Source organism: Oryctolagus cuniculus, chromosome 5 (genome assembly GCF_051225735.1).
Source record: "Oryctolagus cuniculus isolate XC-2025 breed Fujian yellow rabbit chromosome 5, ASM5122573v1, whole genome shotgun sequence".
NCBI classification, from domain to species: domain Eukaryota; kingdom Metazoa; phylum Chordata; class Mammalia; order Lagomorpha; family Leporidae; genus Oryctolagus; species Oryctolagus cuniculus.
The window spans coordinates 32,221,808-32,249,243 of NC_142871.1; the positions used below are offsets into that span (position 1 = coordinate 32,221,808).

The following is a 27,436-nucleotide window of genomic DNA, read 5'->3' on the forward strand; positions in this document are numbered from 1 at the left end:
ATGTGTCATAGACTTAGATATTAGATAGAAAAGATAAAAGGGGAGAAGAGGTGAAGTAAGTGCCTCCTAAGTGCTTGGCAACCTGTTCATCCTTTCTAGATGTGATTTTTTTCTATGTTGATTTCCCCCTAAAATCTCAACAGTCCTTGGCCCATCAAGTGTAACAGATGTATTTATTAGAAAAGAAAAAAAACTTCCTGTGTTGCTGTTACTACTTTTTGGAAATTAATGGTTCATATCTTTTTTAGAAGGCAATTATTGATGAGTTAGGAATCTTGTTTGCTTTGCACTTAAAAATTTTAAAAGCTGCAAGGCTTCCTTGTCAGTTCTACATGGACTTGTGTGGTGGCTGGATAATTTCGCTGAGGGCTTTCAGTGTCCTGGTTGGTTGCTGACAACTACAACTGCTGACAGTTCTCAAAGTGGCTCTCCCTGAATGGAAACAGAGCAAACCTCAGGCTTCACTGCCATGATTATATAACTTGGCATTGCTATTAGGCATTTCCTTCCTCTTTCAGGGGTGATGAGCCTTGTTTTTTCTTCCATGGGCCATGTGGACAATTATAACATCATCTGAGGGCCATACAGAATTATCAACTTAAAAATTAGCCTGCTATAGATGTATTGAAATTCGAGTCCTGCCAGATAATGATTTTGTGGCCTTCTCAGCCAGGCGGCTGGGTGTTCCCCATGCCTGCGAGTTGATTGCTGTTGACAGAATTGGTTCTAGTTAACAAATAAGCCAGTGGATATGTGAATATATAAAGCTTACACATCTGTGAAGTTCCATACTCCAGCCTTCTACGCTCTTTGTTCTCATGAACAGTATGTTTCATCCAGTCCTCCTGCACCCCTAACCACGTAGCTACTTACCTTACTTCCCTCTAAGTGAGACAGTGGGTTTGCTTTGCGACTACAGCAAAGGATATTTTGGGGAAAAACATCCACCTGTTTGTACTTTGAGTTCCATTTAAAACTGAGACGGCCGGCCTGCTTAGATTTTTTAATGATTAAAAGGGATTTATTCTGTAATGCTTTAGAGCCGCCCAGTATTGGTGTCTCCACAGGAGATCCTTGGTGAAAATAAAGGGAGATGTAGTCTGAGACCCTGACCCCAATTGTGCACGTTCTTTTCAAAGACCATCACAGTGTTGGCCGATGTCCTCCCACGTCAGGGAGGCGTGTTCACAGAGGGATCATTTACAGGGAAGCCTCTAATGTTTAAGTGGCATGCCTTCATTCTCAGCACGACGACTTGGACATGGACTGCGATGCACCTCTACCATCATCTGACTGCTAGTGCAGGTGGGCCTGGTCCCAACAGTTGAAGGCCCATGGCTTCCGGGGAGAGCAGGTTCCTGAGGAACTGCCAGAGACCCCAGCCTGCTCCCCGGCCCCCACGATCGCAGCAGGCCTCACGACACACATCCATACCTGCTCTCTTTCTCTCTGGAGAATCAGAACCAAAACCACGTCGCTTCTCTTTCTCTGGAGTTTCCTCCAGAGTCATGCATATCGTTTCTGTTATTTAATTGATAAACTTAAAAATAAATGTTGTCTGATTTTTATGGTAGAAAAAGAGGATATTAATGCCTTCTTCAAATTAAAATCTCAACTGTTGTCTGTTTTAATTTCAGGGAGTTTTAGGACAGAGAATTCAGAGGAGGGACAAAGTAGCAACAGTCAGGGTTAAGGAAAAGTCCCAGTTCATTCTGATATGAATATTGAATACATTGTTCTTGACTCATGTGACTCTTTACTCTCTTTACTGTCCTAAAGATTTAGAGCTGTCATTGTCTTTAAAATGCCCATGAAGGGGTCTGGCCCTGTGGAGTAACGGGTAAAGCCGCTGTCTGCAGTGCTAGCATCCCATATGGGCGCCTGTTAGAGCCTCAGCTGCTCCACTTCCAGTCCAGCTCTCTGCTGTGGCCTGGGAAAGCAGTGGAAGATGGCCCAAGTCCTTGGGTCCCTGCACCTACGTGGGAGACCTGAAAGAAGCTCCTGGCTTTCAGTTGGCCCAGCTGCCGTTTGGGGAGTGAACCAGTGGATGGAAGACATCTCTCTCTCTCTCCCTCTCCCTCTCCCTCTCCCTCTCCCTCTCCCTCCCCCTCCCTCCCTCCCTCCCTCTTTCCCCCTCTCCCTCTCCCTCTCCCTCCCTCCCTCTCTCTCTTTCTCTCTCTCCCCCCCCCCCGCCTCTGCCCCTCAATTAAAATAAATAAATCTTAATGAAAAAATGAAATGCCCATGAAGTAATAATGCTGCTGTTAAGTGTTGCCCTGTACTCGCAAACCTGGGGATGCCACCTCCAAAGTCACACAGCCCCAGTGATCCACCACAGGGAGGGAAGAGCTGTGATTCTTACTCATTTTTCTCAGTAGGTTTTCACCAAGTTGTGGGTAGGTGGGAAAAGGTGGGAAGCCTGCAAGCTGTAGGTGTGGAAATGAGAGCAGTGTGGTCCTCAACAAAGCAGAGCACTGAGCAAATGTTCTGTCACGTCTGTTGTTTAGTTTTAAGACTGAAGCCTCTGGGAGGCATCGGTGGTATAAGTGAAACTATGCAACCACAGGGTTGGGTGTTGGGTACAGTGACTAAGACTCCAGTTGCGTTGCCTGCACCCCATATCAAGAGTATCTGGGTTCTAGGCCTGGGTTTCCTGCTAATGGGCACCTGGGAGGCAGCAGGTGATGGCTCAAGGACTTGGACCCCTATCACCCCAGTGGAAGAACGGAATGGAATTTCAGGCTCTTGGCTTTGGCCAGGCCAAGCCTCAGCTGTTGCAGACATTTGAGGAGTGAACTAGTGGGTAGAAGGTTTGTCTCTATTTCCGCCTTTCAAATAAAGAATTTAAAAAATAATTAAAAACTGAAACCTACAACTGCGGAATTGCCAACAGAATGAAGCCACATGGGACTCGTTTGTGTCTGTTAGTAAGTGCAGAGGTTCAGCGGCAGCCAGAAGGAAGGGCTTATCTGCGTCTTGCTTTGTCTCCGGGCCTGCGTGCTTTCCCGAGTGTATAACTTGAGTGCCTGCTTTCATCAAGTCATGGAGTCACAGGATCAGAAGAAACGCGAGATCTAAGAATACAGCCATGCACAGTGCACTGGTGCGCTGTTACCGTCCCATGGTAGTGTTTGTCCACAGCTTGTTCCATTCCAGTAACTCCCCAGCCCTCATCCGAGTTCTGTCTTCCAGAGCTGCACTAAAAGTAGTTCCACATGTTAGCATCCAGTTGTTTGATTCCTCTGGAGTCCTGTCTTATTTTCCCCAGAGGAATTGTACCCTCTTACAGATGACCGTCCTGTGTTATGGCCTGGAATAGTTAGGATAGATCCTAGGTTGCTCCCCTTTTGCTGTGTTCCCATTTATCATCCCGTTTGAAATGTCTTGCTTGGAACCTCATGCTGTGAGAACCAGAACACAGAAAGGGCTTGTTCTCCTTTTCTGCGTGCCGGGCATGTGCTGATCTTGCCCAGTACCCACGCCGCGAGGCCTTCTCCTGCCTGTTCATGCTGATGCTGTGGGGAGCTTGTTGCCCAAGTGCCCTCCTTCCCATTTCTGCTGTGGCCTGAGCACACCTTCGTTTTGTACTTGTGCAGTTTAGCTTTCCTGTTATATAAAGAGATTTTCACACGTATCCATCCCGAATTAATCTATCTAGATATTGCTGCCTTTTGAGGTTGCTTTGGATAAATGATATTGCCACATTATCTCCACTTGTTGAGGTTGCTTTGGATCCAGTCCTGTCCATCTCCCAGCTTTGATTTCTCTACAGATACGAAGCCCTTGTTCTCCTATAAGTCTTCATTAAAAGCATCACCCCCTTTCCTTCCCATCGCTCACTTTTCTACCTCTCATCTGGACAGTTGCACGAACTTGGTATCCACGGTCAGCCCTCTGAAATAGTCTTCCACACTGTGGGAGGGGTGCCTGTTAAAACAGCAAGCATGGCTGAGTCTCCTAATCCTGTTTTCGCCATCTGTACCCATGTCCACCCCTGAAGGATCCTTTTCTCCACCTGCGCAGGAGTAGTTGTCTGACTGGCTTCTCTGCCTCAAGTCTCTCTCCTCCCTCCCAGTTCCATCGTGACCCTTACAGATCAGCATTCCTAAGTGGCTCCCCGCTGCCTGGTATCAGGTGGCATCCTCCAGCCCACCTGGCATCCTTGACATGACTTTGCCACTCCTAAAGCAAACGGGGAACTGTGATTCCTTAATTCTCTTCTCTTTCTAATCGTGTGGCTCAGCAGCAAAGCTCAATTAAATACTTCATTGCTCATAGATCCCTGAGGAATTAGGAGACCTTTAGTGTCACAGTCTGGACATTTGTGTGACTCTCCTGCTGAGCCCAGTGACGGATCTCTTTGCCTTACTGGGGATCTGTAAGGTTGGATTTCTGGCCCAGTGAGGGTATCATGATTAGTGGAGAGGACCTTCTGTGCACATTGTCACGGAATTCAGAAGTTTATGTAATATACATTTTAAAAAGTATTGTCTGCGAGAGTAATGAACAAGAGGCCAAGAGGCATGCTCACATCTGCTACCAGGTTACGCTTCAATGTGGCATTTCACAATATTCACAGCTTACCTGTGATACCCAGTGTTTAGTGGGAAAGAGTTTTACGGGAAGCGAAGTGTCCACACACACCTTAAATGCATGTAAATGAAGCCCTTGGGTTGAACTTTGTGTGCCGGATAGCAGGCCTGGGAAAATGCACTCTCTTGGCACCGTGCAGTGTTCAATATGCAGCAGATTTACAGAAGTGTTACAAAAGGCACCCGGCAGGGACCTAGCCCTTCTTGGCTGCTGGCATTGCTGCTACTAGAGTAGTATTTACTGTGTTCTTTTTTTTTCTGCCTGTTAACAAAAAGTGGCCAAGTAAATAAGATCAAAGTAAACCTGCCTTTCTGTTTTCCTTTCAAAGGGTCAGCATTTCTTTGTGCAGTGTTTCTTTGTCCAGCAGCCTCTGGGAAGCCATGCGTAATGCTGCAAGATGGCAGAATGTTGTCCCTTTATCAGCAAGGAGGCCATCAGTGACTGGTGTCACTCTAGGAAACCAAAGGGAATCCTTTGGCTTCCAGGATGGGAAGGAAGCAGCTGGGACCCTCTGTTCCTCAGTGGCAGTTTGAGTCTCTTCACCCTGAGCTGCTCTGTTGTTTACAAACCCTGTAGTTGCCCTAAAATGTGCCCTTCTAAAACTCCTGCTTAGAAGTAAATTGAGTCTTACCTTGGATAGATGCATTAAGTATTTTTAAAATTACCAAGCCCTGTAGTTTGGAAAAGTTAATCATGTCTGGCACTTCTGGACGCCACTGGAAGGTAAATCACTTACAGGTGTATTGAACTCGTCGCTTACCCATGACTGCCGCTCAAGCCGGCAGTACTGATTGCTGGTTCCCACTGCAGTCCTTGAATAGTACAACTCGGGCTCTTCCAGTGAGGCTCACTAGGCTTTTAGAAAGGAAAATTGTAGGTATAGTGTTCACTGGTTAAGCAGATTTCTTGGACTCATGGGCTATGTTATTTTCCAGTCTTATGTGCACAAAATAGAGGCCTAGGAAGCATAGATGTGAACAGAAGCCTGGTGTGTGTGTGTGTGTGTGTGTGTGTGTGAGAGTGTGAGAGAGAGAGAGAGAGAGAGAGAATGTGCCTGTATTTGTGGGGTCTTTTATATGGCACTGTGGCAGCTGGGCTCAAGCCACGAGTGTCCTTTCCTTAAAGAGCACAAGTCCAACCCTGCTCAATACTCACCCACCTCACTGCTGGAGCTAGGCCAGGAGTGCCAGCCAGCCAAGGCAGGAGGACAAAGAGATTTGAATCCATCGTGGACTAAGGGCGTGGGGACAGACATTGGACTGCTTGTCATAGGAGCTGGGTAAAATTTTTATCTATGGATGTGAGTGCATTTTATGATTCTACTGCAAACATTTATTTCTCAGTATAAATCTGGTCTATTTGTAAAATCTACCCTTTTGCACTAGGAAGTGTCATTTCTCTCAAGATTGAACAAAATCTCCATCAATACATCAGGTATTATTTTAGAAATTTAAACAGAAACACTTATAAAATCTTCCCATTGGACGTCTGCATGTCTCCTTTTCCTTAGAGACTGAGTGGAGATACTGTATCTGCAGGTGGCGTGTGGGGATAGTTGTGCCAGGATGAATTTGGAAACTCAGAATGGTATTCATTTGACAGTGGGGAATATTACATTTACCATCCCACCATCGTCATTTGCATACTTTGCTTTTGTTTTTGATCGAAGTGTAAAAGAGAAAGGGAGTTGGCAGAAGACAGTTACCCTGTGCCCCTACAGTGTTGGAGCCACAGTATTCCTGGAATTGTGTAAATTCCATTTCTGTCTCCCTTAAAGATGGGATTTGACCATCTTGGAAACTGATCTCCAAGGTATTTGTGTGTCTTAAGTGATAGGGGAAATGTGTACTGCGTGATTAGGGGAAAGGCGCCTTTATTACTGTTACTGGATCTTGGGCTGTTTGCTTTCTTGTGACAGGTCACAGCTGTGACTGTGACCCAGCTGGTTGACCTTGGAGTGAAGGCAGCAGGATGAAAGCATCTTGACTTCAGAACAAATGGCCGGGGTTTAACCCTGTCTCAGTGACCCAAGTGACTGACTTGACCCTCCCGGCACCCGGGTGAGTCAGTGGCTGTGGCTCCTCTCAGTGCCACCGTGGCTAATGCACCTTTGTACCGCCCCTGGCGTGCAGATGAGCATGCACCCAGTTGCTGGGTTTGTTTTGCTCCCTTCTCTGGCTTGACCTCACACTGCCTCATGGGTTGTATGACAGTGGCAGCTTTTTGGCCTCCTTTGGTTAGGCTTATTTCTCCGAGTACATGGTTTTAACAATAGTTTGTACTCCTTAAGAAATGGCCATCTTCAGGCCTGGGGCTGTGGCATAGTAGGCTAAGCCTTCACCTGCAGTGCCAGCATCCATATGGACACCAGTTCCTGTTGGGGCTGCTCCTCTTCCAATCCAGCTCTCTGTTTATGGCCTGGAAAAGCAGCGGAAGATGGTCCAGGTGCTTGGGCCCCTGCACCCATGTGGGAGACCAGGAAGAACCTCCTGGCTTCTGGCTTCACATCAACTCAGCTCTGGCCATTGCAGCCATTTGGGGAGTGAAGCAGCAGATGGAAGGTCTTCCTCTCTGTCTCTCCCTCTCTCTGTAACCCTACCTCTCAAATAAATAAATAAAATATTAAAAAAAAAAAAAGAAATGACCATTTCTGTGACTTTCAGACTTGGAAACAGGGTAGAATTTTTGAGCTTGCTCAAGGTGGGAAGTGAAGAATCCCATCTCCATCATTGAAGGATATTCCCCAGCAGTGAACTGAAAAGGAAAACTGATAAAAACCATTATGGAGCTTGGGATGGGGAGGGAGGAGCAGTTCTGCTCTCCTCTGGGGTCATCTAGGTCCTGTAACCTCACTTCCCCTGGTGCCTGTATTCTAACAGATGCCTCAGGTACAGGACAGAGCCAAGGAGAGCTCCTTGGGGACATGCATCGTCTTACCAGGACAAGGTAAGCTCTCGGTGGCTTTAGGTCCTGCTGTCACCACGTCTGGTGCATCTAGGCCAGCTGTGACAGCAGTAGACAGTACATCTTGTGCTGGAGTCCTCTGGATTTCAGCTCACACTTGGCTCTATTAGAACCACTCTTAGGAAGGTAATTGGCTTTCCTCCTCAAATGTTGCCATCTTGTGTTTTTATTTGGAAAGTGGAGGCAGAGATCCCTTCCTCTGGCTTTTCCTCCTGAAGGAGTGTTTGTTGTGCCCCTTGGAGTAAGTCACACTCTGTTGGCTATTAGAACAGCAACAGCATTGTTAGGCTGAGGGGTGTTTCTACATGAAATTGGTTTGCTTGAGACATAGATTTTCATTTTCTCCACCAAAAGGTAGTTTCAGACCATGCTGATTTTATGCATGGGTTTTTTGTTTCCCTCTCATTTTTTTCTCTTGTAAGTACTGAGCTGATTCTCTAAAAGTAGAAGAAAGAAACTAAAGTGGAATTGAAGTTATTTTCAAAAATAAATGATGTATATATGTATGATACTGGCATATGTTACACCTGTGTTTGGTCATATGATTACAGAAAATAGGAAATAACATCTGTAATTCAGGAAACATTTATCAAATATAGGAAATTACAGAGCATGTTACATTTACTGTTTATACCCACTTTTTTTTTTGTTTTTTTTTTTTGGCAGGCAGAATTAGACAGTGAGAGAGAGACAGAGAGAAAGGTCTTCCTTCCGTTGGTTCACCCCCAAAATGGCCTCTACCGGCGCGCTGCGCCAATCCGAAGCTAGGAGCCAGGTGCTTCCTCCTGGTCTCCCATGCGGGTGCAGGGCCCAAGCACTTGGGCCATCCTCCACTGCACTCCTGGGCCACAGCAGAGAGCTGGACTGGAAGAGAAGCAATTGGGACAGAATCCGGCGCCCCAACCGGGGACTAGAACCCGGGGTGCTGGCACTGCAGGTGGAGGATTAGCCTAGTGAGCCGCGGCGCTGGCCCCCCAATATTTTTTTTAAATATTTATTTATTTATTTATTTGAAAGGTGGAGTTAGAGAGGCAGAGGCAGGGAGAGAGAGAGAAATCTTCCATCCGCTAGTTCACTCCCCAAATGGCTACAACAGCTGGAACTGGGCCGATCCAAAGCCAGGAGCCAGGACCTTTTTCTGGATCTCTCATGTGGGCGCAGGGGCCCAAGGACTTGGACCATCTTCTGCTGCTTTCTCAGGCCATAGCAGAGAGCTGGATTGGAAGTGGAGCAGCCGGGACTCAAACCAGCACCTATATGGGATGCTGGCACTACAGACAGCTGTTTCACCCGCTACACCAGCTCCTGCTGTTTATTTCTTAAGAAGTAAGATCTTGAATATTTGAGTCATGCATTCCCCCTTCCTTGCATTCCCACAAGTGTCCTAAAATACAAAGTCAAACGTTTGTCTTAGGGGAAGAAGGGGAGTTTGAGCTGTAGACTTGGCTGCCAGCAAGCACTGGGCCTGAATGGGAACTTCCACTTTGTGGGCTTCAGCTTCCTTGCCTGTAAAAAGATGATTTGGTTGTTTTCTCAGACCCTTTTCTAAAACTTCACCCTATTTCATTCCAGAGAACCAATGAGTAGAAAAACATGATTAAATAAAATCAATATCTGAAATTCCCAGCATTTCTTCAAGCTGCATATCTCAACATGTGTTAACTAAATCCCCCCCCCCCCCCCCCTTTGGAGAGAAGATTCTGAAGATTGCTTTTTTATTCTCAGCACAGATTTGTTAACCTCTTAGTGCATCCTGAGCACTGAACTGGGCAGAATGAGGAGACAGAAATGGAAACACCTTGAAAATTATCACAAAGCAAAAGATGGACTAGCTACAACCAATGCATTATAAAATAGGATAACAGTTGATGTTTGCTAAGCACCTTTTACTACTACTACACAAATTTAATCCTCATCCTTAATCCCATAAGGTAAATGACGTCATCATCCCATTTTTACAGAGAAAACTGAGGCATTGAGAGGAATAAAGTGAATTATACAGAATTACTGTGGTACACTAGGGGTTGTAGAGAGCATGTTTTCCTTGCCTTTGAATCCCTGGGGGCAGGCATTTGATACAGCAGTTAGGCGCCCACATCCATCCCATATCTTGAGTGCCTGGCTTCTCTATTTCCCATCCTGTTTCCTGCTAACGCATGCTATGGGAGGTAGCGGGTGATGGTTTAAGTACTTGGGTCCTTGCTACCCACATGTGGGACCTGGGCTGAGTTCTGGCTCGTGACTTTGGCTTGACCAGGCCCTGGCTGTTTCGGGCATTTGAGGAGTGAACTAGTGAATGGAAGATCTCTGTGTCTGTCTCTTTGTTTTTCAAATAAAATGAAAAATAAAAATTGTAAAAAAACAAAGCAAACAAACCTCAGGTTCCTCTTTTGAATAAGTAGGTTGACATACTGAGAAAAAGTAGGGAGTAGGATCGCTTTGGCTTTCAATTAAATTTGATTTTGATTAAAAAGTGAAAAAGGCCGGCGCTGCGGCTCAGTAGGCTAATCCTCCGCCTTGCGGCGCTGGCACACCCGGTTCTAGTCCCAGTTGGGGCGCTGGATTCTGTCCCGGTTGCCTCTCTTCCAGGGCAGCCCTCTGCTATGGCCCGGATGTGCAGTGGAGGATGGCCCAAGTGCTTGGGCCCTGCACCTGCATGGGAGACTAGGAGAAGCACCTGGTTCCTGGCTTCGGATCAGCGTGGTGCGCCGGCCGGCAGCGGTGGCCATTGGAGGGTGAACCAAGGGCAAAAAGGAAGACTTTTCTCTCTCTCTCTCTCTCTCTCACTGTCCCTGTCAAAAAAAAAATTAAAAATAAAAAGTGAAAAAAAGTTTTTTTTTCTTGTTTCCAGTTGACATTCTTAATGTCATTTATTGTCAGTGTATTTTGGGTGTGTGTGTGTCCATGGCATAAATTTTAAGCAACCAAGATAGAGTCTTAAAGTGAGAAAGTTTGTTCCAGGAGAAAGCAGTAATCATGCAGTTGCGTGCTTTGAAGAAAACAGTCCGATGAAGAGCCAGCATCAAGTCCAGTGTAGAGAACTGATCAGTACCCCACCCCAGGGGCAGGGGGTGATGGCCAGGGTGGAGGGGACTGGGGCCGTGCTGGGCACAGTCAGGCTGCGGTTCTCCCTTGGGTGGAGTCTCCTGTCTCATTTCTGTCCTTCCAGCTTGACCTGCAGAGGAGGCGCTCTGCCTTGCCCTCTGTCTGCTGGGAGAGAGGCACAGGTCTCTCCCCCCTCCCCCCGGGCCTCTGGGATGTGGCACTAGTGGACGGTCCTTGTGACAGGTGCTGCTGAGCCTGGGCCCGTTGTTTATACAGGCTCTGCAGTTGAGCCAGCTGCGGGCAGGAGGTGGGGAGGTGTCCCTGGCCGTGCCTTCATTCCTCCAGGGACTTGGCAAACCTCCTTGTGATAGATATAAGGAAAAGAGAGAGAAAACCTCTTGCCTGGGCCAGTCTTCTTTCCGGGGAGTGCGCCGCCGCTTGTGCAAACAGAGCTCCGTTTCCAACCCTGCGGCTCTGCCGCTGCTGCCCCTGCTGGAGCAGGAGCACCGAGAGCCGACCCCGGACCTCCCCCTGAAACTCAATGCTGGTGAGTTCCCAGGACCCAGCCTCTGCAGCCAGAGCCGCCCAGCCGCTCCCAGCCCTTCTTGATTAGGGATGTCGGGTTGTCCGGGCAACTGTTCCCGGCAGCGGCGGATCATCTTTTCCGCTCTCGGCTGCCGGCTAAATATTGTACTGTGCAGTAGCGAGAAGAAGATTGGGAAAAGTGCTGCGGCGCAGAGGAGAAGCTGGGATCTGATTGAACAGGTTAGGCAGTGCAGGGAGCAACTGAACCGGCCAGCCTTTAATAGGGCTTTTCTGGAAGCGGTGTGTGTGTGTGTGTGTGTGTATGCGTATGCGCCCGTGCACTGGCCAGCGCATGTGCCTGCGGGGGGAGTCAGCGGGAGGGGGCTGGGCTGCTGCTAGGTGAGGGGGAACCGCGGGGCCTCAGTTGCCAAGTGGCTGGTGGTATCTGTCAGCTGTTTGCACACTGTTCACCCATAGAGGATCTATTACAAGCGCTCAAATGAAGCGGCAGCTTAGAAACTAGCAGCTTCCTAGGAGCTGCAATTACATAAGCATATATTTTTAATATAAAAATTAAAACAAACGAGTAGCAGCAGCGGTATGCCTGGATCAGCTACAGCTATCCGACAAGAGAGACTGAAGAAGACCAATGCGAGGCCAATTCCCCTTGGTTTATTCACCATTAATGAGGAAGATGAGCAGCAAAAGAACGGAAATTCCAGAAGACCCAAAGGTACGCCTTAGCCCTACCCCCTGGACGTGGCCCGAGCCAGCCCTGTCTCCCCCCACTGCCTGGAGCACCTTCCACAGACTGCGCTGGGAGTGCCTGCAAACCCCCAGCACAGTTTGCTGGCGGCGTCTGCACACTGGAGGGCTGTGGATGCATGGAACGGGGAGCAGCTTTAAGAGATGTCAGATCCTCTGTCCTTTTGATCCCAAGTTGCTTTCCTGACCTAGCCTTCCTTAATTTTCACTCATTCACTTACGTAAATAGCAACCAGCAACTCCATCCTCATCAGAAAGAGGAAACCGGAGTTATCAAGATGTAAGTGAATGCCTCCCCACCCTCCTTCTGGTGCATCAGATAATTTCTATTTACTTTCATGACCTGAGCGGCTCCTTAAAGGGGATGAGTTAGACCCGGTGACAGAAGGGTGCATCCCTTCCAAGGGCAGGGGGTCAAGCCGTTCCTTTCCCATCTCCCCTGAAACGCTGAGCAAGCAAGAGGACGACGGACCTCGAGGGCGACTGTGGAGGGCAAAGCCCGGAACGGGCAGTGGGCAGCAGACGTGACAGCTGCGGGGTTTGGTAACTTCTGCTGGTAACTCTGCTGCTGAGCATTTGTATAGCGGTTGAAACGTGCTGGTACAGAGAACAGAGGTCTGATTCTCGTGATGTTTTCTCTCCGTGATGACATGTGGCTGCAGCTTGCCCAGCTTCTGGGGTGCCATGTACTGCAGCATCCTCAGCTTTGTCTCGCAGCCACCTTGCCAGGGCGGTGGTTAGGAGGCAGAGAAGGCAGCAGTGCCGTGCATCTTAGAAGGGCTTTCAAGGCTTGCAGTTTGAAGTTTCCCAGCCTGCTATTTCTTGCAGCCTTCTGCCCGCAAATGGATATGCTGTCCTGCCCGGAAGCAGTTATGTTAGCAGCTTTGTTGTTTTTGTTTTGTCTGCTGGTTAGATTTTAGCTTACATTCAGATTAGCCTGTCACTGAGATGTCCAGTTTTCCTCCATGTGGCCAGAGAGGTATCATGGCAAAGTTGACTGCAAACCTTTAGGCAGTGATAGAAAGACTTTTAAGAGCATTCAGTGTCTGAGGACTACTGACTCTTTTTCCTTGTCCTTCAATCAGTTGTAGTTTGCTCTTTGACTGAATATTGAAACTGTCTACTTTAAACTCCGAAATGTATTTTTTTCCATCATGTAATAAAGACCATGTACAGGGAAGTTCTGCTAACAGGTAGCATATTACTGCTGCCATTCGTTTTTATTTCCTATCAGCCATGGCATTTGTCTGAGGGCCAGGTGACCTCAGAAATCTAAGGGGCTTTGAAAATGGAAGGTCACTTAACGTGATTCTTCTATTTGCTCAGGAATTAACTAGTGGAACCAGAGTGTGTTGCTCTTGATGAAAACTCAATACTTTAAATGGTTGGCAGCAAATCTTGTGGCCTCCTCCTAGGAGTTGGTAACTTTTAAAATTAATGTGGCTTTGTTGGATTGTTCCCACACATTCATGGGGCTTGATGAGTGGGAGAGTCTTGGGATAGCCATCCATTGCGTTCTTGGTGATTTTCTCGACTCCCTTTTCCTGGCTCCTGTTGTTACTGTTGTTTGTTGCCTTTACCTGTTTTATTTAACAGGAAGGAAAGGGGTGGTACAGAAAGTACATCTAAAAATCTCTCCGGTTTTGGCCATTTTTGCAGCTTGTCGGATAAGAGGAACGTAAGGAGTTTCTGATGTCCTGCATTTTTCTCTTTCTTTTCCTGCCCACATTCCCACCCCCTGATAAAGAAAAAGATGGTGGTCGGAGAGACTCCTTTACTAATAAAGATAACTAGTCTTTGTGTCCCCAAATGTTTCTGATTTATGACGATAAATCAGCAGATCAGGCAGGGCATCTCTACCATGCTTGGTGAACAAAACTCTTGGCTTGGACTCTGAGTTTCTCTTCAGACCTAGCTGAGCAGTAGGAATGTTCACTTGCTAGCCCAGCTATGTTCAATAAAAAAGTGACGGCAATGTTCCATGTTATGCTGCTCCATATGATAGCCAGTATTCTGCCACGTGTGGCTACTGAGCGCTTAAAATGCAGCTAGTGCTTTGTCCATCCTCACTGCTTCCTGGCGCTGGATCTGCTCAGGTCTCAAAGCGAGTGTGGTTACTCAGGGCATCATGGAGTTGACAGCTCTTTACTGCAGAGGAGTGCAGTAACCTGCATTGTAGACAATTTTCTCTTCCCCCTTCCACTCTAGGGTGATTGTACTGTATGTAGTACTGTTCTGACCAGTCCCTTGTCACCTGTGCTATCTTGTGCAACTTCTGATGAGCTCCTCTTTTCTTAATTATGATTTCTAGAGCATCATAGCAAGATTACATGCAGGTTATCTTTTCTGTGTGACTGTTGAGCTAAGCAGTCAGACTTTTTTTTTTCTTTTCTAGCGACTTTCCATGGACTGATCAGCCATCCATGTCCAAACCTGGTTGTCATGCTTAGTATCATTTTTCTGCTATTACCAGTAATAAAGTAGCATCTTGTCTAAATTCAGGAAGCTGAATGCTTTTGTCCAGGATTACCCTGGGTTAATGATAAGTTCCATCTTTGCAGGCACTCTTACTGTTTTGTAACCATCTTATGGTACTCAGTAGGAATAAACATGGTGATTATCATCTGGTTTTCAAAGCTACTTGGTGGGGTAAGACTGTAGTTTGATTAGACTAGATCAATTCTTGAAGGAGCAATAACTGACCTATGTAATCAGTAACAATAAAAATATTTTACCTGCCTCACTCTTATTACTGTAACATTTAGATAGTAATTGGGAGTGAGCTGGGCTTGATACTGTTGCTCTTATATGCAGCTACTTCAAAAAGTTCATGGACAAATGGAATTAAAAGTATGAGTTTATTGTGAAAAATGGTTTTGAAATCCATGCATAGTAGCAGTTGTTTGGCACAGAAGTTAAGACGCTGCTTGGGACACCTGTGTCTGGTTCAAGTCCTGCCTCCACTCCTAATTTCTGCTTATTACTAATAGGCACCCTGGGAGGCAGCTCAAGAACTTGGGTCCCATCGCTTCTCGGCCTTTTGGTTAAGATCAAGTGTAGTATCTGTTCTTATCAAGAACTTGGGTCCCTACCACCCATGTGGGAGACCTGGAGTTCCCAGCTTCTGGCCTAGCCAGGCCCATTCTTGACTGTCGCAGGTCTTTGGGGAGTGAACCATGGTATGAGAGATTTCTGTTTCTCTCTCTGCCTTTCAAAATAAATAAGTAAAGAAATAGGAAAAGAAATCCATGAATAGTTTTTCCACAATATGCATGTTCTACGAATTACGAAAAAGAACTTTCCCACCAAAATAAACCCATACATTTAATGCCATTTGTCCATAAACTGTTTAAAGCACTCCTGTACCTCGGAACCTTGAGCCTCTTCATAATGCTGACCTCACTTTTGTCTTGGGAGAGATTGTTCAGGTGTTGCTATAACTAAATGCCCTTAGATGGGTTTCAGGGCAAACCTGCCTTATGAATTTTGCTGAGCACAGTGTGATTATTAAGTCATGAGACATTGTCTCCCTGAACCAACGTTTTTTGGATGCTCACTCAATGGCAGCTTACTCACCCAGGGTGTTGTAGAAGCAATGAGAAGATCATTGACGAGAGCTCACCTCTCCGAAATGTTGGCTGCCTAGTAGAAGACAAGCATGTACAGATAACGCAGGTGCGTACATTGAAATCATGGGAAGGGGGGAGAGGACGAGAGTGGCAGAAATGTTTAGGCAGCATCTGTGAAGCTATCAGCCATAGGACCTCAAACAGCAGCAGGAGGATCAGGGACTATATGGCGATAGACGTGGGCTCCCATCCCAGCCCTGAGGTCTGGCTGAGGCTGGATGCTCATGCAGGACACGAGGCAGGGGGCTGATGGTGGAGGAGCTGCCCTGCAGTGCCAAGTTGTAGAAGTCAGACATGCACACAGTGTGTCCCTGTGAGTGGTCGGTCACACCTGGAGGGTCCACGTCCTGAGCCACCCGAACATCATTCACAACTTCTGTGATGGCCTCCCGACACATGTTGTGAGCCATGTAAGCAAACATCTCATTAGGTGAATATTCCTCTTTTGGTTTTATCTAACAGCTGATCAGTATCCAGCTCCAGGACTAGGTTTACTTATGAGACTTGAGTCTAGATGACTTTTATTGAGTTTATAAAAGAAAATGAAAACCTAATCACACACTGGAGAGGCTGTGTTCTTCTAGCTTCCAGTCTTACCTCTTTCCAGTTGTCCTCGCCATTTGCTACTGGGGCATCCTTCCAATGTGACATCTAGCTGCATCACTGGCCTTTAAACTCTTGTCATTGGGGGCTCAGCACTGAGGTGCACGCGGTGAGTTAATCCACTTGTGGTGCTGCCACCACACATTACAGCATCGCCTTGGGGCCCATTCTAGTTCTAGGTGTTCCACCTCCAATCTAGCTCCCTGCTGGTGTGCACCCTGCGAAGGCAGTGGAGGATGGCCCAAGTGCTTGGGCACCTGCACCCGTGTGGGAAACCCAGATGGAGTTTGTGGCTCCTGGCTTCAGCCTGGCCCAGCACCAGCTGTTGTGGCCATTTGGGGGAGTGAACCGGTGGATGGAAGATCAATCTCTATCTTTATTTTTCCCACTTCCTGTAACTCTGCCTTTCAAATAAATAAATAAATCTTTAAGAAAGAAAAGTGAAAGCTTCTTAGTGGTGTTGCTTTACCAAAGACTAAGGCTCCTTAAGGACTGAGAAATCCTTAAGCCATATTTAGTCACATTTGGTATATTTACTTGTCCCCTGCAGTATTTTTTTTTTTTTAATAAACCAGCATTTGGGAACTGAGAGGTTTTTTTTAAAAAAAAAACCTGAATTTCAGCTTTCTTTGAAATACTGAAGACACAGCCACACCTCTCCCTGTTTCTTCCTGGCTCAGTGCATGACACTAGGGGCAGCTACCACAGTAAAGAGGCTGTGTGTCCCCGAGTATCCCCCTCTAGATAGCATGTTATCTGGCCTGCCTGAGTGGAATACCTCACCATGGTCACCTGCTTCTGAAACCCCTGCCCTAGAGCATAGATCCAGGCCCCTTAGCATGGGACCTGCACTGCCCGGCACCATCCTCCCGTCTGCCAGTTTTGTGGCCCCAGAAGCACTGCAGTGTTTGCGTTGCCCTCCCCCCGTCCTGCTCACACAGCCCTTCCCATGGTCTTGCATCCACCTTCCTCCTCATCTGAATTACTTTGAGTCATCCTATAAAAGTGGGTCGGGTGTCATCTCTGGAAAACCTCCTCCCTTGCTCCCGACCTGCTCTTCCTGACCCAGAAAGGCAGCCCTCACTGAGCTCCTCCTCTGGCGTCCTGAGCCTCTTACGTACTTCTGTGCTGATGCTTAGCTCCGCCTAACGAAATCAGCCCTGCACGCATCTGCGCCCTTCTCCAGGCTGTAAGCTGTTTGTAAGCTAGGACTGTTCTCTACCCCTGAACACTAGAGGGAAGTTAAACTGTTTAACGTTTAAAAATAATCTTTTTTTTAAAAAGAGATTTATTTATTTATTTGAAAGGCAGAGTTAGAGAGGCGAAAGCAGAGAGTGAGTCAGTCTTCCATCCACCAGTCCACTCCTCAGATGGCCACAACAGCTGGAGCTGTGCCGATCTGAAGCCAGGAGCCAGGAGCTTCTTCTGGGTCCCCCACATGGGTGCAGGGGCCCGAGGACTTAGGCCATCTTCCACTGCTGTCTCAGGCCATAGCAGAGAGCTGGATTGGAAGTGGAGCAGCTGGGACTCGAACTGGCACCCGCATGGTCTGCCAGCACTGCGGTGGTGGCTTTACCCACTTAAAGCCACAGTGGCAGCCCCTAAAAATAATCTTTACAGGCTCTGCAGTTCTTTCTAAATATTCTGAGAAACATTGATAGTATTAGAATTGCCCTTCCAAGGTAACCACTTTGAAAGAAGAGGTATTACGTACAGGTGTGTCTGATATAAGGCTACATTGGTCATGCTACACGCTACTAAACTGCTTTTATCTAAGTATCCAGCTATATCAGGGAGTTTCCCATTTTATTGTTTTCTATGACAGCAGTCACCGTTTTTCTTTGGGGGAAAAATGAAGGTCTGTATTTCCAAGCTGGCATTGACTAAGCTGTTATTATCTGTCCTTTTTGTTCGCTAATTGCAGATTAAATTGTAAAGAAATACAATTTCTCCTGCAAATCAGGACACAATGGTTTGGAGAAACTTTACCTCCCACTCCTCTCCAGTTTGTGAAAATGTGTGTTTATGGAGCCTGCAGTAACTTCTCTTCTTTGGCTTATCCACTGTAAAGATAGAATTTCTGCCCATTACAGTTTCCAATTGAAATGCAATCTGCCATTTACTACTTATGTTCCTATTGGACAGCAACTGTGAGGTCCTCTTTGTAAGTCACGAGGCTTTGTTTCCAGAGAGGAGTCAGGAAGTGCCAAAGCCACTCCAGAGTGGTTCTCTCCCCTTGTTCCTTTCCCTCTTTGGTTCTGTAGGACTTGCACCATCATCTGGTCCCTGTGTCCTCATGTGTGCTGTTTCAGGATGAGGCAAAGGGTTTGAGCAGCAAAAAAAATTTTAACAGCTGGTGAAGCTCAGGTATTTCTTAGAAGAACAGTAGTATCAAAGGTTTCTATTATGAATAGACAGTCTTAAAGTCAAATGGGTTGACATAACTATTTGATTAAAGAGACCCTGAATGTAATATTTATATAAAATGAAAAAGAATAGGGGATGCCAGGAGCAAGCATTACATCATCTGAAGTCTGAGTTGCAGTCGGATGCTCTACAAATGTTTGTTGAGTAAGTGAATGCAGCTGTCTCCCAGGCATTCTCTGTTGTTAAAGTAGAAATCACCATGCATGTCACTGTGTACAGGAAGAGCATGATTTAACCTGTGTGTAACCCAATTATATATATAGGGTGGTATTATATGAAATGGAATTTTCTTTCTTACTAAATAAAACTAAAAGGCTTAAAAACCGTGTATCTGTTTCAGTACATAGCTACAATTGATGGGACTAAAAGAGCTGACTGCTCTCATCATAGTAACCAAACACAAGTGTTTACTTAGAATTTCCCAGCAGATAACTGGGACGTTATTCATTGGGAGGTTACATTCTGAGTGGAAGCTAACATCAGGGAGCATCAAGGAACAACTTTATTTATTTATTTATTTTTAAAAAGATTTATTTTATTCATTTGAAAGACGGAGTTACAGAGAGAGGTAGAGACAGAGAAAGAGGTCTTCCATCCATTGGTTCATTCCCCAAAAGGCTACAGCGGCTGGAGCTGTGCCTATCTGAAGCCAGGAGCCAGGAGCTTCCTTCAGGCCTCCCACATGGGTGCAGGGGCCCAAGGACTTGGGCTGTCTTCTGCTTTCCCAGGCCACAGCAGAGAATCGGAAGAGGAGCAGCTGAGGAACAGCTGAGACTAGAACTGGTGCCCATATGGGATGCTGGCACTTAAGGCCAGGGCTTTAACCCCCTGTGCCACAGTGCTGGTCCCAAAGAACAACTTTAAATTGGTGTTAGTGAAAGTTTTCCAGATGACCTGCATGTGGCTTGACCATGTTTTGCACTTAGCAACAAAGGCAATCCTGGTGAGAGAATTCATCTTAATTCTCCTATTTTCTAGGCATTTAGGAAGAACCCAGTTTATGTTGGACCATCCTTGGTTCAAGTGTATGTGCTAGATATGCCAACTTCAAAAGACAAAGAACTTAGCTCAAGATACAAAGGTCACAGGCTTGTCACCGGTGGACATAAAGCATTGTATTTGCAGTATTTACCAGAATACTATAAAATGCAGATCCCATTTTTCAGTTGTCTGTCCAGAAATGGTTTGTTAGAAAATTCTGATAGAGTCTGTCCGGATTCCAAAGAATTTACAGTTTCAGGTCCAGCGTGGGGTGTAGAAAGGGAGTGAAATTTAGGAGTGTAGTCCCAAGAAAAATAATTTCACACTTTTGATATTGAGCATAAAAGGTTTGAGCGACTAGATTCATGCTGAATTAAAGATACAGGCCTAGTACTGTAGTAACAAGATGATAAAATGACAGGATTCAGCGGCATCCCCCCCCCCACACACACACACACAAAACCACTACTAGGAACAACCTCATGGAAGTTGGTGCTACGTCTGCATGCCTGTAAGGTTCACTCTCAGGGAACGAGTTCATTGGCAGGTGGCTTGCATTCTAGGGATGGTGGGTGGGGGTCTCCGTTAGCACTTTATAACAGCTCTCCAAACAATGTAGTATGAAATCTAATTAGAAATACAGCATCAAAAAAAGACTTTGAGTCCCTATTTAGAACTATAGAAACTCAGCACCTGCCACTATCAGAGATAGATCAGTTTATGTTGGGGGGAGAGAAAAGGATACTAGGAAAAATTTAACCAGGTTGACTAGTCTGACTATTGGACACTAGTCAATAGCCCTTCCTAATAACACTTTAGGTTTGCCAGGGTTATTAGAAATGTGGTGTAAGAAACTATGATCTTGGCCAGTATTGTGGCCCAGTGGGATAAGCTGCCACTAAAAACACTGGCATCCCATATGGGCACCTGTTCAAGTCCCAGCTGCTCCACTTCTAATCCAGCACCCTGCTAATGGGCATGGGAAAGCGGCTGAAGATGGCCCAAATGCTTGGGCCTCAACCCCCATGTAGGAGACCCAGATGGAGTTCCAGGCTCCTGGCTTTGACCTGGCCCAGCCCCATCCAACTAAATGATCCAACAGATGGAAGGTCTTTAACCTCTCTCTCCTCCCCCCTTCCTTTCTCCATCCTCCTCTCCCTTCAAATAAATAAAATAAGGTGTTTTATTTTTAAAACTATGACACAATAGAAAAAATCCTGCCTGGAGAAATAGGCAAATTACTGTTATTTAACCTTTCCAAGCATATTTCTCATCTGTGAAATGAAATTAATAGATTCACAGTCCCAGGTGGCAGTAAGGCTTAGAGAGTATTAAGCTCATAGCACACTCTAGAAAATGAATGGAGCTCATTAAGTGAAGTTCTAATAATTGTGAGCAGTTGTCCCACGTTTTCTGATTGCTTCTGACACGTCGTGGTGGGCGAGCAGGTGGTGGAAGGACCACTGTGCTAGTCTGGTACAACATCGGTATCAATGTCTATTATGGACACATTTTCCCTCATCTGATTTCCTGCCTTTTACCTTTACCGCTTTTGGGTGAAAATTTCTGCGAGGGCTGCCTCTGAGGCCCTTTTCGTCACTTCCCTGCAACAGGCGTGGAAGACTGGATCCTTGTCCTGTGTTTATTCATGTGCATCAGAAGTACTGGATGTCAGGGAGATGACTCATGCAGCACCTTGTAATTTTGCTGGGTTTAATGATGGAAATAAATTACCTTTGTGTCAGATCACCTCACTTGTTATTCCAAATGCTGTTAAGGGAGTGTTTTCTTCCTTGGGATCGATGGAAAACTCCTGGTCTTCAAGGAACCATAATAGTGATCTTTTGCTATTGTGGACACCAATTCAAAAGGATTTTTTTTTAACTTTCGAATTCGCAGGGTCTCCTCCCACTTACCTCCTAGCTGGGTGTCCTGGGTTTGTGAGGAGGTTTCTACCAGTGACTGAGTTTGTGGGTGCTCCCATTTTGTTGGCAGTTTTATGAAGGTTTGTGCGTTTGATCTCATATACATATTTTCAGCACCAGGACTGCTTGTTCTAAGTATGGTTGTTTCCTACCCTTTATTTCAGTACTTTTTATGTCTCAGTGACAGGTTTTTTTTTTTTTTTTTTTTAAAGATTTATTTATTTGAAAGGCAGAGATACAAAGGGGGTGGGGGAAGAGAGAGAGCTTCCATTTGCTGGTTGACTCCCAAGTGACCACAACAAGCCAGAAGCCTCTTCTGGGTCTCCCATGTGGGGGCAGGGGCCCAAGGACTTGGCCCATCTTCCATTGCTTTTCCCAGGCACTTTTAACAGGCAGCTGGGTGGGAATTGGAGGCAGCTGGGACATGAACTGGCACCCACGTGGGATGCCAGCATTGCAGGCACAGGCTTCACCTTCTGTGCCGCAGCACCAGCTCCTCCATGACAGTCTTGCTTCTTCTACTAGTTTTTCAGTGATAAATGCTGTCAACACTCACCGTGGTGCAGCATCAAGTTAGGTGTCATTGCTACTAGCCAACACCTGTGCCGATGGATCTGGGTTTCCTGATGCAATAGCTCTTGTCCCACTCAGAGCCCTTTGCTCCACCTGTCTTGTCCTTGAGGCTTCTCCTTCCATCCTGTGCTTTCCTGTCCCTGGACAGCTCCTACTTGCCCTTCAGTTTCAATGTCACTTCCTTAAGGATGTCCCCAGGCCAGGCCAAATCCCACTTACTAGCCCCTCATAGGATAGTATTCTCTTCCTTTCTTGCTTGTCGCTCCCACTCTTCGTGGAGGAACGACACTAAACCCTGCCTAGGTTTCCTATCCGAGTCACGGCACCATTATGTCGCTCCTCGTCTTCGTGGAGGAACGACACAGGACCCTGCGCTGTTCTTTTGTCTGCTCGGCCCTCCCGGGGTTTGCTGCTGGTTCTTCCCGGGTTGGCTACTATCCCTTCCACCTCCGTGGAAGGGCGGTTCCCCCTGCCACTTTCCCCACTTCTGCGGGGGAGTGGCACACCGCCGGCCGGCTCTCTTGGGGGCTGCACAGGTGTTCCTTCAGATAGATGTTCCTGGTGCATGTTGTCTCTCTCCTCCTTTATAGTCCTCTTCCACCAATCCCAACTCTGCTACCCACACGCTGAGTACGCTGCTCTCCTCCAATCAGGAGCAGGTCCTGCTGTTTATTGGTTGAACTGGAGGCAGCTGTGTAGAAGCTGTTTCCTCCTCTCCCAGCGCCATATTGTGGGAGAGCAGATGCATAGAATAAGTCTTAATTCCAGTAACAGTCTAGTCCAAGTTGCTCCCCACACTTGCTGCAACCAAATTGTAGGTTAAGTGTTTGTTTGTGGAGCGATTGTTTAATGTCTGTCTCCTCAACTAGACGAAGCCCTGAGAAGGCAGTGAGTGTGTCTGTTAAATTTACACTATGCCTCCAGCATCTAATCCAGCAGCTGCGAGTTAGTGGAGGCTCCCTAAATGTGGATGATATGAACAGGTATCACAGCCTCAGTGAAAAGTTGATAGGAATAAGGCCAGCAGTTTTTACATTTATAATTTGTGGTCCTAGAAGCCTTGGCCCTTAGCGTGCCAGTTGAAACTTGCTTCTTTATCCATCGAACTGTTCTGTTGTGTGGGGAGCAAACCGGACTAGACTGAGTTACTGGAATTAAGACTTATTCTATGCATCTGCTCTCCCACAATATGGCGCTGGGAGAGAAGTAAACAGCTTCCACACAGCTGCCTCCAGTTCAACCAATAAACTGTAGGACTTGCTACTGATTGGAGGAGAGCAGCGTACTCGGCGTGTGGGCAGCCGAGTTAGGATTGGCGGAGGAGGACTATAAAGGAGGAGAGAGACGGCATGCACCAGGAACATCTAAGGGGAACATCTAGCTGAAGGAACACCTGTGCAGCCCCCCAGAGAGCCGGCCGGCGGTGTGCCGCTCCCCTGCGGAAGTGGGGAATGTGGCCAGGGGGAACTGCCCTTCCACGGAGGTGGAAGGGATAGTAGCCAACCCGGGAAGAACCAGCAGCAAACCCGGGGAGGGCCGAGCAGACGAAAGAACAGCGCAGGGTCCTGTGTCGTTCCTCCACGAAGACGGGGAGCGACATGTTGAACTTGAAGAAGGAAATGTTTTCTGGGACCTCTCCATCCACGTCCACTAAACCAGATGCAAAATCCCAAGTCTGGCCTCTCACAGGATGGCTGCTGGCCAGACAGAATGAGGACAGGCTGCTGGAGGAGACCTTTGAACTTGCGCGGGTCCAGGACTTTGTTCCGAACCTGGCCGAGGCCTGGGGATAGCATCTTGATCATCACCTGTCCTGTGATCGGACAGCGACTTCTGTGTTGAAGACCTTTGTTCCCTACCCTTCCTGCAGAGATGAAAGACAGTGTGTCCAATGACTCAGTTGGATCAAATTCCACACCTAGAACATTCCAGAAGCATCATCTACCGCCATTTTTCTCTAACCTGCCAGAGCCTGATGGGAAATGTCCGGTCTGAGTTCATGGTGCGTACTCATCACAGCCATGTTTGAAGTGTTCACAAGCACTTGCGTTCCTTTGGAACAATGGAAGTTCACTGTCCTGATGGTGAGATTGTATGTCAGGGAGAGGTTGCCTAAGAAGCAGATCTCCGGTGATTCCGACTCCCCCTGAGTCTCCCCCTCCCAGCTGCCCCTCTGTGTCCTGAGAAGCATCTTGGGAAGAGAACTAGAGCTGCTACAAGGCTGGCACCAGCTGGTGTGCACCCAGGCTCGCAGTCCCCCTCCCATCCCAGCGTGTCTTATGTCTCGTGTCTCGTTAAAGCCACCCTCAGAAGCTGCCTTTTATAAAACCATCTTTGCATCAGCCTTTTTTTTTAAGACCCAGAAAAACAGGTTCTTCGTGGGTAGGCAGTTCCTGGCACAGACCATTTTTTTGCCAGTGTGAGGATGCAGAGTGGCAGCTGTGATGGTGGGGCCGATCAAACCGCTTGCTCTGGGTTTTACTTGGGCTTGCTCGGGGAATCGCGTAGTCTTTTTATGAATTTGTGACCGTGGCTTCTTCTGTGATGCTACAATAGTGAATCTTTTGCCTAAAAATTAAGTGGTGTGGTTGATTATCCTCCAATTTCCCCTTACCCATCGAGCAGTTTAGAGTACTGTGACATTCACATTAGTATGAATTATGAATAGGACCCCAAACTGGCCTCTTAGCCCTGCCCTTCCGTCCTCTCACGATTCAGGTAATTTCAGAATCATCTCTGCATCACTGTCCCAGGTTCCAGTGACATACACATCTGCCTCGAGGCTTACGTGGCTTTCGCTTCAACTCCATGCAGTCATCGCCCACCCCACCCCGTCTCTGGAGCCCTCTGTTCTTCCAGCTCCCGGGTCATGTTTCAGACCTGGAATTCATGGATAACCGTCTCTGTGGCACACTTGCAGTGGTACCTGGGCCTTCCTTGCAGGCTCTGAGTAGGCGCCTTTCTTCATGAAGGCTGCTCAATCTCACTGTGAGGGTCCTGAAAGCAGGTCCTTGGGGTCTGCTCCGCTTTCTTCCCTCACCCTCCGCTGAGCCCTCCCGGCTGCTGGCCGTTGTTTCTGTCCAGCCACACCACAAGGGCTTACCCGTCACATCCATTCGGCCTCACTCTTCTCCCCCACTATTTTCTATGAATACTGGCAGGGTGTTTGATTAACTCCTGGGTCACGCTTTACTCTCTCAGCTAGAGGGAGGAAGTAAGTGGAGTGTGTGGCATGTATTCTTCTAGTTTAACCCAAAGGCAGAGAAGAGAGTAGCAAGGAGCTTCTGTGTTCACTGAATGTGATTTTGAAGGAGAAAGAGGATAATATTTGAAGGCACTGTTGGGATTTAACTAAGTCCCAAGTTCTGAAAATAGTTACAGTTCTACAGCTGGGGACATGATCTTTTTGGTGAAGTGTGATAGATGAATGAGAGGCAATTTGAATGCTCTGGTGTCATCTGATGGTTTCTTGGTCATTTCTTTTTTTTTTATTTTAAAGTTTTATTTATGTATTTGAAAGGCAGGGTTACAGAGAGACAGAGGCGGGGGGTGGGGAAGGGAGAGAGAGGTCTTCCATCTGCTGGTTCACTCCCTAGATGGCTGCAATGGCTGAAGCTGCACTGGTCTGAAGCACTGGTCCGGGCCTCTCACATGGGTGCAGGGGCCAAAGGCTGACTTGGCCCATCTTCTACTGCTTTCCCAGGCCATAGCAGAGCTGGATAGGAAGTGGGAGCAGCTGGGACTCGAACTTGCTCCCATATGGGATACCAGCACTGCAGGCAGTGGCTCTTCCCACTATGCCACAGTGCTGGCCTGTTGTGGTCATTTCTTGTGGATCATAAATTAATAAATGCCTCATAAGCAAGGTCAGAGAGCTCTGACCTGTGCTCCTGTCTTTTCCTTGCAGAACACAGTTAGAGAAGGAAGCCATAGCGTCGAGGTGGGGTACTTAAACGGCAGGACTTTGGTTGTCGGAACTCCGTTCCCGGACCACATGTCATATTCCTCTCCTGGAGGCCTGCCTGGTTGTTCCCAGGGCTCGGGATCTGATTTCCTCAGGGAAACTGGGCCTTCTAGATATAGGATATTCCATGATTGGCTGCATGTGTGTCTACTTCAGTGTTCCCGTTTCAGTTTTCATAAATTCATATGAAAGTTAACACAACAATACTTAACTAGACAAACCATCCTGGGCAAGTCTGTAGCGTGATCTTTCCTCTGTGGAGGCTGGAAAGGTTAGAGGTCATTGGACGCAAGTGCTGGTTGAAAAAGGAGCAGGCACCCTTGGGTGAAGCCGTGCTGGGGGAACCAGATCAGCACAGAAGCTGGGTGGCTGGGGTGGCACAGTGTGTCAGAATGCACGATCTCAGGTAAGTCAGCAGATTGAGAGAAACTAATTCCCTTATTCTGCTGTTGATGAGGATCTCCTGAGAGCCACAATGCCACTTCAGGACTTCTTGCAATATGACAGTGTGAGCCATCTTTGACAGTATGACTACTGGTGAAAACAAATTTTCGGAGCCAGCGTTATCCAGCCTGTAATACCAGCATCCCATGTAGGCACCAATTCAAGTCCCAGCTGCTCCACTTCCAATCCAGCTCCCTGCTAATGTGCCTGGGAAAGCAGGAGAAGATAGCCCAGGCCTTCGGGCCCCTGCACCCATACGAGAGACTCGTAAAGACCACCTGGCTCCTGCTTCAACCTGTCCCTGCCCAGCTGTTGTGGTCATTTGGGGAGTGAAGCAGTGGATGGAAGACACCCCCTCTCCTTCTCCTTCTCCTCTCCCCACCCCCCTCCATAACTCTGCCTTTCAAATAAATAAACTAAATCTTAAAAAAGAAAGAAAGAAAGCAACCTTTTCTGACCAGTAAAATGGGCACGTCAGTTTTTTATGTCCTGGCTGGGAGTGGCTCTGAGATGTAAAGTTAGGGGTGTGTGGAAGCGGGCGTGCAGAAGGCTGCCTCACCTGAGCAGTGTGTGCTGCGTGCACCTTGGGAGCCAGTGCTGCTGCCTGCGAACCATAGACTGACTGCACACAAGGCACTTACTATTCTGCACCTCCCCTGCTCCACCCATAAACCAGGAGTAATACTGGCACCTATGTCATAGGCTTGTTAAGGATTAGGTGAGATAATATATGAAAAGTACTTGTAATGGGGTGTGAACTGACAAGCCAGCCTGGCACCAGCTTGGCAGAGTCTACTGGAGGGTGACCACTGCTGTTCGGAAAGTTCTTCAGTGGCTTTACCTTCGTAGTTTTTAAAAGGAGTTTGTTTCATTTATTTTGTTTTTGAAAGGCAGAGCACCAAAGACACAGAGAGAATCTTCCATCCATAGGTTCATTTCTCCAAAAGCCTGCAGCAGCCAGGCCTGGCCAGACTGATGTCAGGAGCCAGGAACTTCAT

The 27,436-nt window shown here is 47.2% G+C and overlaps 1 protein-coding gene and 1 non-coding gene across 12 annotated transcripts in view; both read left to right on the top strand.

Moving 5' to 3' along the window:
* MAP7 (microtubule associated protein 7) overlaps positions 1-27,436 on the top strand; it is a 193,082-nt gene that overhangs the window by 14,322 nt on the left and 151,324 nt on the right. The window contains exons 1-2 of one of the 11 annotated variants that reach the window (XM_089332632.1): positions 11,133-11,149; positions 11,718-11,860. The exons of 3 other annotated variants lie outside the window; for them this stretch is intronic. In XM_089332632.1, coding sequence (XP_089188758.1) covers positions 11,728-11,860 — 133 coding nt within the window. In that variant the 5' untranslated portion in view covers positions 11,133-11,149; positions 11,718-11,727. Of the gene's footprint in view, positions 1-7,472; positions 7,540-10,915; positions 11,150-11,201; positions 11,368-11,542; positions 11,861-27,436 lie in introns of those variants that run through there. 7 more of the 11 variants (XM_089332631.1, XM_089332634.1, XM_089332637.1 and 4 more) reach the window with 7 other exon arrangements.
* LOC127493281 (U2 spliceosomal RNA) lies at positions 14,917-15,111 on the top strand. The gene has a single exon (XR_016234861.1). It is a non-coding gene; the product is annotated as a U2 spliceosomal RNA (small nuclear RNA).